General features: G+C 45.3%; 1 protein-coding gene across 1 annotated transcript; it reads right to left on the minus strand.

The window, feature by feature from the left end:
- Positions 1–4718: 4718 nt before the first annotated feature.
- On the minus strand, positions 4719–11632 carry P2ry4 (pyrimidinergic receptor P2Y4). The gene is made up of 2 exons (XM_037199129.1): positions 11529–11632; positions 4719–10398 (listed from the first exon to the last, which is right to left on the minus strand). The coding sequence occupies exon 2, from the start codon at positions 10390–10392 to the stop codon at positions 9307–9309; it is 1086 nt and encodes a 361-aa protein (XP_037055024.1). The 5' UTR covers positions 10393–10398; positions 11529–11632; the 3' UTR covers positions 4719–9306.
- Between the last annotated feature and the right edge of the window lie 709 nt (positions 11633–12341).

Genomic DNA, 12341 nt, shown 5'->3' on the forward strand with positions numbered 1-12341 from the left:
TAAAAAGCAAAAGAAAGAAGCCTAAAGTCCAAATTGTTGTTTGTTTTCTTTCTTTTCTATTGACGCAGGGTCTTAACTATGTATCCTGGACTAGCCTCCAACTCACTATGTAGGAAGGCTAGCCTTCTATGCACATCCTCTTGCTTTAGACTCCTGAGGGCTGTGCTTACAGGCAGCATCCATCACTACTGGCACAACTGGTTTTTGTTGTTGTTGTTTGTTTGTTTGTCGTTTCCTTCCTACGAGGGGAATGGCCTCTTCCTTCACATACTCCCACTACTATGCTCTTCTGCCTCATCTTGTGTCCAAAATCAACAGAGTCAAGGACCAGTAGCTAAAATAAGTCTTTGCTCCTTGAGGCTGTTCTTTTAGGCAATTTGGTTTCAGACAGACAAATGTGACTAAGATATTCCTTTCTTCCTGTGCAGAACAGAAAACTCTTCAAAGATGAGCGGCCATTTTGCAATCAAAAGGATCAACACAAAACTGAAAAGATGGCAAACGGGCAGCTGTAAGGGTTCGCCAGAGCAGCTCTGCCTACCCTGTGTTGCCAGCCTGGGAAGTTTTTGTTAATAAACAAACAAAATTCACATGTTTTACTGGGCCTTCACAAGAGTTTCTGTTGCATGCAGATAAATACAGTCCAAATTGATAAAATACTTCAAAAGGAAAATTTCCAGGAAGGACTTTTATTTATTATTAAGAAAGTGGCATGGAGGTGGTGTCTTCCTTCTTATTTGGGGAACAATGAGATTGCCTGAGAAGTATAAGAAAGCATTGTCTACATTTTTCTTGTTTTTATGGATTTTTTTACTGTTTGGTAGTGTCATACATTTATAGAATAAATTTTGGCCATTTTACCCCCTTTTCATCTTGTCCTAGAACCCTTTATCTCAACAAATCCACTGCTTATCCTCATGTCTTTTTGTGTGCAACCCAGAGTTTCTTTTCTAAGCATGGGTCAGGGGTTATTTACTGGAGCAGGGGCTGCACTAATGAAGAAACTCCGTCACCAACCAGGAACTGCCTGTGGTCCTTCAAGGAGGGATGGAGCACCAGGAGCCCCTCCCCCATTCCTGGCAGAATGCCGACAGGCTTCATCTTATATAGATCTTGGGCAGGTGACCACTACTACAGTTAGTTCATGACTACAACAGCAGTGCCACATCCAAAAGATATCTTTTTTTTTCTGCACATCATATGACTCTGACATTCTTTCTGCCCCCTGCTTCACAATGTTTTCTGAGACTTATAAGGGTGATAGAGCTGTCCCATTTAGGGCCAATCACTCAATCATCACATATTCTCAGCACTTTGGCCAGATACAGGTTTCTGCATTAACCACGGCCCGCTGCAGTAAGAAGCTTCTCCCATGAAGGCTGGACACAGCACACTAATCTATGACAATAAACTTGGGTATTTGGAAGGCAAACCTGAATATTCAGTGAAACAATCGTAGTAAGTTTCCCATTAGAGCCTATGACTTACTTCCCCAACCAAGGACTCTTGATCCAGTTTTACAGAAGCAAGCATGAATTCCCTCTGAAAAAAAAAGTGAGAAATAGCTTTCTTGTCCCCTCCACTCACTCCCCACTTTCTCCAGTTCTGGAGACTCACTACTATAGGGAGGGCCTCATACATGCAGAACAAATATTCTAACTATTCTAGCTGTACCCTTGTTTTATTTTGTTGTCTTGAGACAAGCTTTCACTGACTGGACCAGGCTGCCCTGGAACTCAGTGTAACTTAGGCAGGTAATCCTCCTGCCTCCTGTGTGGCTGGGGTTCCAGGCCTGCACCACTAGACCAGGTTATTTTTTTCTTTTTCTTTGATCTGTACTTGCTCATAATGGAAAGAGAGAAATCTACAGGAGCTGGAGACATAGGACAACTTGTACCTTCTGGTTAAGTGGCTTCAGTAGGTGTCCCTTCTTAGAGAGGCATTGACTAAATCGTCTTGATAGTAACTTCTTGGGATGTGCCATGGGGAATAAAAATGGCCCTGGTCAACAAGTTCAGAGAAAAATGTATGCTGTGTTCTAATGTGATTTTCTCCTTCAAAACTTACACTAAATTGTATTTCCAATGTAAAAGTGTTGAAAGGTGGTAGTATCTTTAAGGGCTGATTAGGTCATTGAAAGGGAATGACTTAATTCTCAAGGGGCTGGGTTTATTAACCTGACTGAGAGCATAGCCGTATAAAGCTCGGTTCGCTTGGGTTGTGCTGTGTTTTGTTACGCCTCTGCTTGCACTCACACTTTGTACCATAAGTAGAAGCAGCACAGATTCTTTGTCATTGTCACTCTAAGGCTTCCCAGCCTCTAGAACCGTGATCCAAACCAAACCTCATTCTTTATCAATTTCCCAGTCTCCTATATCTGCATATTTCCTTCTCCATTGGAATGCACAACAATAGGCATTATGATATTTATGATTCTTAATAAAAACTGGTAGTGAAGAAACATGTTTACAATTCTTTAACCCATACCCTTAAAAGCAGAGTAGCACCAATTACTATCCTGGAAAATGTTCTTTGGGAAGTTTCATTAGAGAAAAGGATGAAGACAAAAACTTTTTTAAAAAGTTAAACTGTAATAACTTACATTGTCAGAGATCAAAAATAATGACTACCCCCTGGAAAGGAATCTCTCTGGATTCAGCGTGGGTTATATTTTATTGCTGTTAGAGGTAGAAGGGTATTGTGTAGTAGAGTGAGATTTACAATGAGCACTAAGTTAAATATCATTGAGAGTAACACAAATTGAGTGGATGCCGTCATCCTGGTAAGACGGTTAGTTTTTCTCCTGAGTTGCCCAAGCACATTGAATTTTTTTTCTTCTCTTGAGTAGATCCAAGGACATGATTAGGGCTCCGATAGTCCAGAATTGATGGTGATAATCAGTCAGCCCCAAGAACTACTTCATCTTCTTTCTCTTAGAGAGTCCCTATCTTTTAATAATCTACACTTTAGCTCAAGGATGAATCATTTGTCTTTGTCCCATTTCGTAACCCAAACACATTGTCTCTGGCAACCAAACACACAAAGGTCCCTCATAGACAGACTAGCTCTTTAGTTGCACTCAAATACTTTTTTTTAAAACTTTCTTTTGGTGACCAGCTCCACTTCAGCTCATGCTGGAAATGTCAGCCCTATAGATTACACTGCTGTTCAGTGGATTCTTCTGAAGACTGTGCGAAGAAGTAGGGAACTAAGAAACTCAAGGTGAAAGAGGACTATAAAAAGCATGAAGAAAGATCTTCATTAGAAATTTTATTTAGCCAGACAGTGGTGGCACATGCCTTTAATCCCAGCACTCAGGAGGCAGAAGCCAGTGTATTTCTGTGAGTTCGAGGCCAACCTGATCTACAGAGCTAGTTCCAGGACAGTTAAGGCTACACAGAGAAACCCTGTCTTGAAAAACCAAAAAAAAAAAAAAAAAAAAAAAGAAAAAGAAAAAAGAAAAGAAAATGTGTTTAAGGCCAGGCATGGTGGTGCTTGCCTTTAATCCCAGCATTCAAGAGGCATAAGTCCAAACTCAGCCTGCTCTACATATCGAGTTTCAGAACAGCCAAGGCTACATAGTGAGATCCCATCTCAAAATAGATAGATAGATAGAAATAGATAAATTTGGAGCTGAAGAGATGGCTTGGTGGTTAAGAGTGTGCACTGCTCTTTCAGAGGACCTGAGTTCAATTCTCAGAGCCTACATCAAGCGGCTCAAAACCACCTGAACCCCAGCTCCAGGGGAATCCATTGCCTCTTGCCTCTAAGGGCACCTGTATTCACAGGTACACACACACACACACACACACACACACACACACACACACACACACACACACATACGCACGCGCGCGAGGGGATAGGCATATACACATAATTAAATTTTTTTAAAGAATGTTTATTTAAGAATGATCTCTTTAATCAATGTCACTGGCTAATTTTGGGTCCATAAATCCAAACTGGCAGGTAATAAAGTAAGTTTTCATTTTCATTTCGTTCTGAGTGTCTTATACTTGCTAAATTCTCTTGGGCACTCGACACAGCTGTTTATTTCCTTAATCTTTTTTAATGCAAATGTCTTTAAAATAGGTTATAAATCTCTCTTTTTAAAACTCCTTTCTCCCTTGATGCCAGAAGCTTGACTTGCTTCCTTCCAACCCATCACTAGTGTCATCCTTCAGTGACCAACCTGCAGCCCTCTGGCTCTCACAGGGGTTCATTTTGGTCATGATCTTAATCATCCCTTCTAGGCAGAGCTAGATCAAAACTTGGGCTGCTCGTCTTGTTTTGCTAAAGATGAGAACTGTTGCAAAGGGGTCTCACCAACAGGAACTGTAAGTGACGCTCTTCATTCATTACTGCATGGATTCTTCATCACAGCCCGGTCAGCTACGTACTCCTGTCCTAATTTAGCAATGAGGAAACCGAAGCTCAAAGAGATCAACTAACCTGGCCCAGTTAGCTAGAAATGATAGGGTGAAGGATGGAAAACGTGGGAAAAGTGGAAGTTCAGCTTTACCACCTCTCTTCTCATCCAGGTTAGCTTGATACACAGGCCAAGGAAATATGAGAGATTCTGGATAGGCTTTTTCCCCTCCAAACATTTTTTAAAATGCTTGCCTCAATCCAACAGTTCCTGAAGCCCCTTTAGCTCTTTAATTCCTTGAGATTCATGGAAGCATCTCAAAGTGGACAGTATCCAGGAAAAGAAACAACGAACTGAATTGCTAATATGTAATCACACATTAAATATTTATTAAGCACCATTTATTAAACAAATAGAATGATATGATAACAGCGAGTTGTATTTGCTTAGCACTTCAGCTTTGCACAGCCTTACTGTATCCTAAAGAATTACATAAAGCTGAGATTACAATCTTCATTTCATAGATGATGAAATTGTGGCTCAAAGAATTTGAATGACTCATCCAAGGTGACACACTTGAGTCCCATTTTCAGATTCGAGGCTCGAACCCGGGCGTTCTGATCTTCAATTCTGTGTTCTTCCCTCAATATTACATTAACTCGAGAGGCTTATAGGTGGGATACACAAGGCAAGCATGCATGAAGAATTAACTGACAATTCAAAATAGTGTCCATCATGTCAAGAAATGCTAAAGGTGCTAACTGACTAAAAATCACAGAAGAAAAGATCACTGTTGGTAAGAATCAGCAGAGAAAGTCTCAGAAAATATGAGAAACCTAAGCCTGGCCCTTGGAAAATATGTTTTTAAAAAAGGACAACTTGGGGGTGGCATTTAAGTATAGAGGACAGAGACAATGAAAGTACAGAGGTAAGAAAATGCAAATGTTGCCTGGAGAGAGAAGAAAGACACACACTTACCCAGAGAAGTCTAGAAATGTAGCTCACTAATACAGATGCAAGACCTTGGGCTCTTCCCAAGCACCACACACACACACACCAAACAGACAAACACAAAAACCTTAGAGAAGAGACATTTGTATTGAGGGAGAATCAAAAATTGACAAAAAGAAAAAATCGTTTTGAATTTCTTCCTAAATTATTTTGACTTGTAGACAATAAAAATAAATCATCGAAGATTTCTAAAGGAGTGAAACTTGGAGAGAAGTGTTGGACAGATTGATCTGACAATGTGCATTTGTGTGGAGGGAGGTTGGAGGTGAGGACTAGACAGAAACCTACGACATTCAGTGAGGGAGAAGATGAAGAGTCAGTATTGGAATGGTGATGTTGGGACCATAAAAGAAGGCCGGTTACACTAGGCAAAAAGAGCAATGTCAGAACTTGGGGAGACAGGAGGAGAAAAGAGTGGAGTTTCCCAGAAGCTTTAGAGCCTAGGTCATTTAAGAAAGATGTCATGAACAGAAATGAGTAAGATGAGTAGGAGAACTGGTTCGGGCAGTTTCTTTTTTATGTATTATGGGTTAGAAGCAACAGTGGAAGATCTAAGTGAACCTATCCAGCAGGCGATTGAGGCTTAGAGGGACAAAGGTCTGGCCCAGCACCAATTGGCTGGTAGGATGAAAGGAGTCGTGGGAAACCAGTCCAGGGTCTAGTTTCTACCTGCCACTATGCAGAAAGTCACAGGCATGACATCTCACTGGGTCTGTTTCTTCAACTGGAAAATGGAGGGGAACCCAAGCCCTGTATGATCTCTGAGGTATTCTTAAGGACTAGAAGTCAATTAAATTGTCGTCACCTGCTATTTGTTCTAAGACAAAACCAACAATTTGATGAGAGAGAGGATTAAATAACCCCCACATGTTGAGAGTCTGACAAAAAGATGGCAGCAAAGAGAGAAGTGATCCAGGGAAAGCAGGAGGAAAGAGATTCTAAATCTAGGGAATGAAATAAGGAAATAAAGCATCATAACAAATGGGTTAAATATGTCAAATACAACCAATGATAGTACACATATTAAATAAATATCATATTTCAATAGCAGTACACCACTAAAATAGTAGTTGAAGAATAATGCAAATAGTAAACACAAGAGAAAGTGTTCAGTGCCATAAGTAAGCAAGGAAGTGAAATTAACAAATTGAATGTTTACCATCCAGAAAGATTTCCTATAAAGTCTGCTGCTGGAACTGCAATGGAACTAGGAGGGCCATATATCATTGTGACAGTAAAAATTTATGCAGTCATTTTGAAAAATCACAATCCACAAAAATGTTCGTGTTCTTTGGTCTGGTAATCTTACTCCTGAGGACTTGCACTAGAGATAGAATTACCAAGAAGAAAAAAGCCACAAATGGGGAGAGATTCAAAGCACAGGAAAACTGAGCTACCTAAATGTTCACTAATAAGGGAATAGTCTAATAAGATATAACCTACCAATGGAAGTAATTGTTTCTAGCTACTGAGATAATAAATGTGAAAGACTGCATCAACATGGAGAAAGGAGGTTTCCAATAAGCGAGGATTATACTTATTTGTTTTGAGACAGGGTCTCACTATGTAGCCATGGCTGACTTCAAACTTATGATCCTCTCGCCTCTACTACCAACTCTTGGGATTATAGACATACATCACCATACCCTACATATCCTAAAAAAGCAGACTTTTATACACTGTGGTAATACTTCTATAACACATGAATACAAACCAAGAAAACATGAAGTATAGAAAATGGAAATATGGGTTTGAAATAAGTGAATCTTTTCTCTCTACATTTCCTTCAGTGTTGTCCCAGTGAGATTTTTTAAATGTTACCTTTATATTTTAAAAAACTAGAAAAGACATGCAATAGAGCCAAGTGAAATGAGCGGTCAAAGAGGGATAAAAGTGAAAACTGTATCACTAAAGTTCTTGCCAAAGATATAATCTGTGCTCTGAGAGCAGGAGAGTGCAAGGGATCCGATTTGGGAGTCTGGCGCAATTCTGTGAGTAGGTGGGGTTTATAGCGCTCTCTCTGGCAAGGCAGTGGGGAAATGAATAGGAACTAACAGAACAGTGGCAAGAGGAGACAGCAAGGCCAAGGCATGAGTGCTTAGGTCTTCTTTCTAATGATATAAAATCAGCGATGGAAGTACCTGACAAAGATGAAGGGAAAGAAAGAAAGGAAGAAGGTCCTTCCTTCAGGGACCAGGGGGCAGGCAGGGATAGAGACAAAATGGGACATCTAAGTAGATTATGAATGAAGTGTAGAGAAGTTGAGGTATTGACCCAGCCTGGTGGCATACGTTTTTAATCCCAGCACTCGAGAGGCAAAAAGGGCAGGTGGATCTCTGAGTTCAAGGCCACCCAGGTCTCTCTCTGTAGCTAGTTCTAGGCTAGAGAGAGGTACATAATGAGATCCTGGAGCAGCAGACTATAAAGTCCGGGAGGTTAGTCGTGACTAAGCAGCTTGGAGTTATGGGGCCTGCCAATGGGGGGCCTGAATGAGTTATATTGGAGAGACTAATTAATCTTACTGTGGGGAGCTACTAGGTAGGAGAGGGGTGACAGGCAAGGGGGCTGTGGCCATAAGAGTGGGGACCTGGAAAGAATCAGAAAGGCCAGTTAATTTACTCCTAATAGAAGAACTCTTGTGTTCCAAGGGCGAGAGTTCCCTTTGAAGAATGGAAAGGAGGGGCTGAGGGGCATTAAGATTAAATTCTTTTCCTCTGCAGCCTAGCACCTCCCTCCCCTTCTCTCCAGAGACAGAGAGGACACTTAGAAGCCAAGAAGAATTTGGTATCGGTCGATGAGTAAGAGATCAGAAAGGTCAGCAAAGGCTGGGGTCTGACTCAGGAGACCAACAGGCTATAAGGTGATTTCATAGGAAAAGAGACTGAAAATAAATTTCCCTTCTGAAGAAAACCCGCCCAGAAACTTACTTCTTCAGTCTCCCCGGCTCCACACACCCACCAGATCCTCCAAGTGCTGGGGGAAGAGGTTGAACAGGTGGAAAACTGAGCGCCCCACCCTAGCCTTGAAATCCTATAGCCTGATTCAGAACCGGCTGGTGACAGGTTTATCCTTTATCTAACCAGAGCTAGAGAACGGGAAGAGACCAGTGAAGAGCCAGTTCTGGGCGTCTATCCTGCCACCACCCTATTATCCTTTGCACAAACCTGCTCTGCCCATCAGTTCTAGAACCTGGAGCCATGGACTTAAGAGAGCTTCCCTCTGTCAGAGCTGTCCGCCCTTCCTTTCATTAAACATATGGGAGCTGTCAACTAAGTTCTCCACAGTCAGAGACAGTGTCTGGTCTCATTCTTGTTTCCAAGGTTGCTATCAACCTGGACCCTGCCCCCTGAGGCTTCTCAGAGTCTCCACTCAAGAGCAGTACTCTACCAGCAGTCCAGACAGCACCAGGGTTCTAGCTGCTTGTGGGGCCCCTGGCAGGCAGGGTTGGAGACCCTGTGCCCTATTCCGGCACCTTGGCAGGTAAGACTAGCTTGTCTTTGAGAGGGAGCCAGGAAGTGGGTATGGATGTTACATGTGGCATATATGGCATCCGTGATATGCTAGCACCCGGCTTCCTGATTCTGACTTGCTCCATCATATCCATCAGGCCGCCCTTGAGACTGCTCCAGCCTTCACCCGTCTAGTTGAAATCTCTACTTTGGCTGGAGAAAGGCACGCTGTGGAAGGACCCCGGGGGAAGCAGAAAGGGCCAAGAGCACTGAGGAAGTCTTGCAAGCTCTAGAAACAGGATCAGTGGCCCCAGGAAGGGACAGGAACAGAGAAAGAAGTAGAGGCAGAAGAGTAACGGCTCCAAACGTTGGCTAAAAAGAGGGCAGCTGATGGACGCCCTTATCAAGTGTCGCTAGCAGGCTCCCCTCCCTCTGTCCTGCAGTGAGCCCCCTTCCGTTCATACCCAGTGCCCAGGGTTATAATCGGTCTCCCTCATAGGTAGGGAAAATGATGTCCTGGTGGATGTCTGCCCACCTGCTGCTGCTTTCCTCATGTAAGGTCACCAGTGCCAGGGAGGACGCAGTTGTTCGGGGCTGGGGCCCGCTGCCTCTGCAGAGCCTCTGGAGCTGGCTTCGATACTTGTCCCCAGTGAACAGATAGAGCACTGGATCCAGACAGCTATTAGCACTGGCCAGGGGCCGGGTCACTTTGTAGACCACGTTGACAATGTTCAGCACGCGGCAGTCAGCTTTCAACAGCCTTGCCAGGTAATAAATTGTGCGGGTGATGTGGAAAGGTACGAAGCAGACAGCGAAGACCGTCAGCACGACAGCAATGGTGCGGAGAGAACGGAGCCGAGACGATGACTGTCCAGCTCCTGGCAAAGGTCGATACAGTCGTCGGGCCATGAGTCCATAGCAGACCAGGGTGACCAAGAAGGGCAAGCCAAAGAGCAGCACCATGACTGCCGAACTGAAGTGCACATAGTGGTCAAACTCCTCGGGCCGGGTGGTGTCATGGCACAGGGTGGTGGTTCCACTGGGGCTGGTTGTCACAAAGAACAGGTTGGGCACGAGGCAGCCAGCTACCACCAACCAAACAGCTAGGCAGAGAAGGCTTGCAAATCGAGGGCGGCCCCAGCGGAGCGCCCGCAGTGGGTGGCAGATGCCCAGGTAGCGGTGCACACTGATGCAGGTGAGGAAAAGGACGCTGCAGTAGAGGTTCCAATAGAAGAGAAAGCGGACAAACTTGCAGAAGCCAGTGCCAAAGGGCCAGTGGTTTCTGGCAGCGTAGTAGTAGACGAGGGTGGGCAGTGACAGCACATACAAGGTGTCTGACAAGGCCAAATGGAACATGTAAGTGGCTGTGGCATCCCAGGGGCGAAGGCGGAAGAGGAACAGCCAGAGGGTCGGGGCGTTGAGGGCTAGGCCCAGCACAAAGACCACGGCATAGCTCACGGGCAACAGGATGAACTTGAACTCCTCGTTAAACCTGCAGTCACCATCTCCAGAGCTTTGGCTGGGGCCTAGAGATGTGAACAGCAAGGATTCTGAACTGGTCATGGCCCCCTACAGGTAGAAAGGACAGACAGAAGTGAGCGATTTCTCTGGTTTCCCAGTCCTACAAACCTACAACAGAAGAAGAAAAGCACCAGGGAGAGCGAGGAGGAGCAAATCCAAGTGCAACCCAGGCCGGCCCAGCCCCTCCCCAGCACCCTTAGTCCAGCCCCTACCCAGCACCTTAGTCCAGCCCCTACCCAGCACCCTTAGTCCAGGCCCTACCCAGCCCAGCTCCCTTAACCCAGCTCCTACCCAGCTCCCTTAACCCAGCCCCTACCCAGCTCCCTTAGCCCAGCCCTACCCAGCTCCTTAGCCCAGCTCCTACCCAGCTCCCTTAGCCCAGCTCCTACCCAGCTCCCTTAGCCCAGCTCCTACCCAGCTCCCTTAGCCCAGCTCCTACCCAGCTCCCTTAGCCCAGCCCTACCCAGCTCCCTTAGCCCAGCTCCTACCCAGCTCCCTTAGCCCAGCTCCTACCCAGCTCCCTTAGCCCAGCTCCTACCCAGCTCCCTTAGCCCAGCTCCTACCCAGCTCCTTACCAGCTCCTACCCAGCTCCCTTAGCCCAGCTCCTACCCAGCTCCTTAACCCAGCTCCTACCAGCTCCCTTAACCCAGCTCCTACCCAGCTCCCTTAGTCCAGCTCCTACCCAGCTCCCTTAGCCCAGCTCCTACCCAGCTCCCTTAACCCAGCCCCTACCCAGCTCCCTTAGCCCAGCCCCTACCCAGCTCCCTTAGCCCAGCCCCTACCCAGCTCCCTTAGCCCAGCCCCTACCCAGCTCCCTTAGCCCAGCTCCTACCCAGCTCCCTTAGTCCAGCCCAGGGACTGATGGGCATCAGGCAGCGCTGGGACTCAGGTAGGCAGCCAGTGGTATTCTGCAGCTTCCTCTCCTGCAGAGCCTGGCTAGCTGAAGAGGGTGGAGGCTGATCAGCACCATCTAAGGGGGAGACACCCAGGCTCAAATTGTCATCCAGCTCACCATAACAGCTCTGTCCTGGTGATGAGGGCCTCCCTCCCTCTCCTCTCACCCTGCTCCTAGTTCTCTGGACTCTTATTTCCCTTTGAAGCAGCGTCACTTCACACCTGCTTCCAGCCCAGGAGCACCACCACCACCCTTGCCGAGGAACCTTAGTAAGACTCCTACCCAGTGCCCTGGAAGCGGAGCCCAGCTGACTCTGTCACCCTTCCTCTTGGCAGCCAGAGGGCATATTCTTGGGGGTGGGACTCGGGGTGGCGCCTATCCCTCCTCCTGTCCCATCCCAGCAGACTGTCAGAGCTAGAAAAACCCTCGGAGGTTATCTAGTCCAACCCACTCAGCATACAGATTGGGAAACTGGGACCCAGTGAGATTACTATTTAACAGCTTCAAAATGATTGTGTACACAAGGAGACATCCAAGTTTACAGATAAAGAGCCAGGCCACTGAAGATAATTAAATTACCAGAAGATCATATAAGTTTATGGGCGTAGAAACATGGGAAATGAATTTTAACATGAATAACAGCAAGTCAACATACTGAAGAACTTTTGAAAAATGTAAACTACTGATAACCATCTTTACTCTGTATGCATTTAATTATAGCAAATGTTTATCTAGTCCTTACTCTGTGCTAGGCACTGTTCTAAGGACTTTATACCTATTGATGAATCCACAGGCTCTCTATCCAATAGGTTCTATTACTGCCCCTACTTTACTGATGGGAAAAATTAGGGTATAGATAGTTTGAGTATTTTGATAAATCATGGTAAGAACAAGATTTGAACCCAAACAAGCTTGCCACGGGCAAAACTCTAATATCCATGACTTAATGAGCATGATAACTTGATCCTCCATGCTACTGGGTCAGATCTGGGAAAGGGTCAACAAACATTTCCCAGGAGCTTTCAGTTCTAGGCCCTGGTAGTTCACTAGAAATAAACAAAACAGATTAAAAATTGTCAGCTTGGGGATGGAGAG

This window comes from Peromyscus leucopus, chromosome X, assembly GCF_004664715.2.
Source record: "Peromyscus leucopus breed LL Stock chromosome X, UCI_PerLeu_2.1, whole genome shotgun sequence".
Classification (NCBI taxonomy): domain Eukaryota; kingdom Metazoa; phylum Chordata; class Mammalia; order Rodentia; family Cricetidae; genus Peromyscus; species Peromyscus leucopus.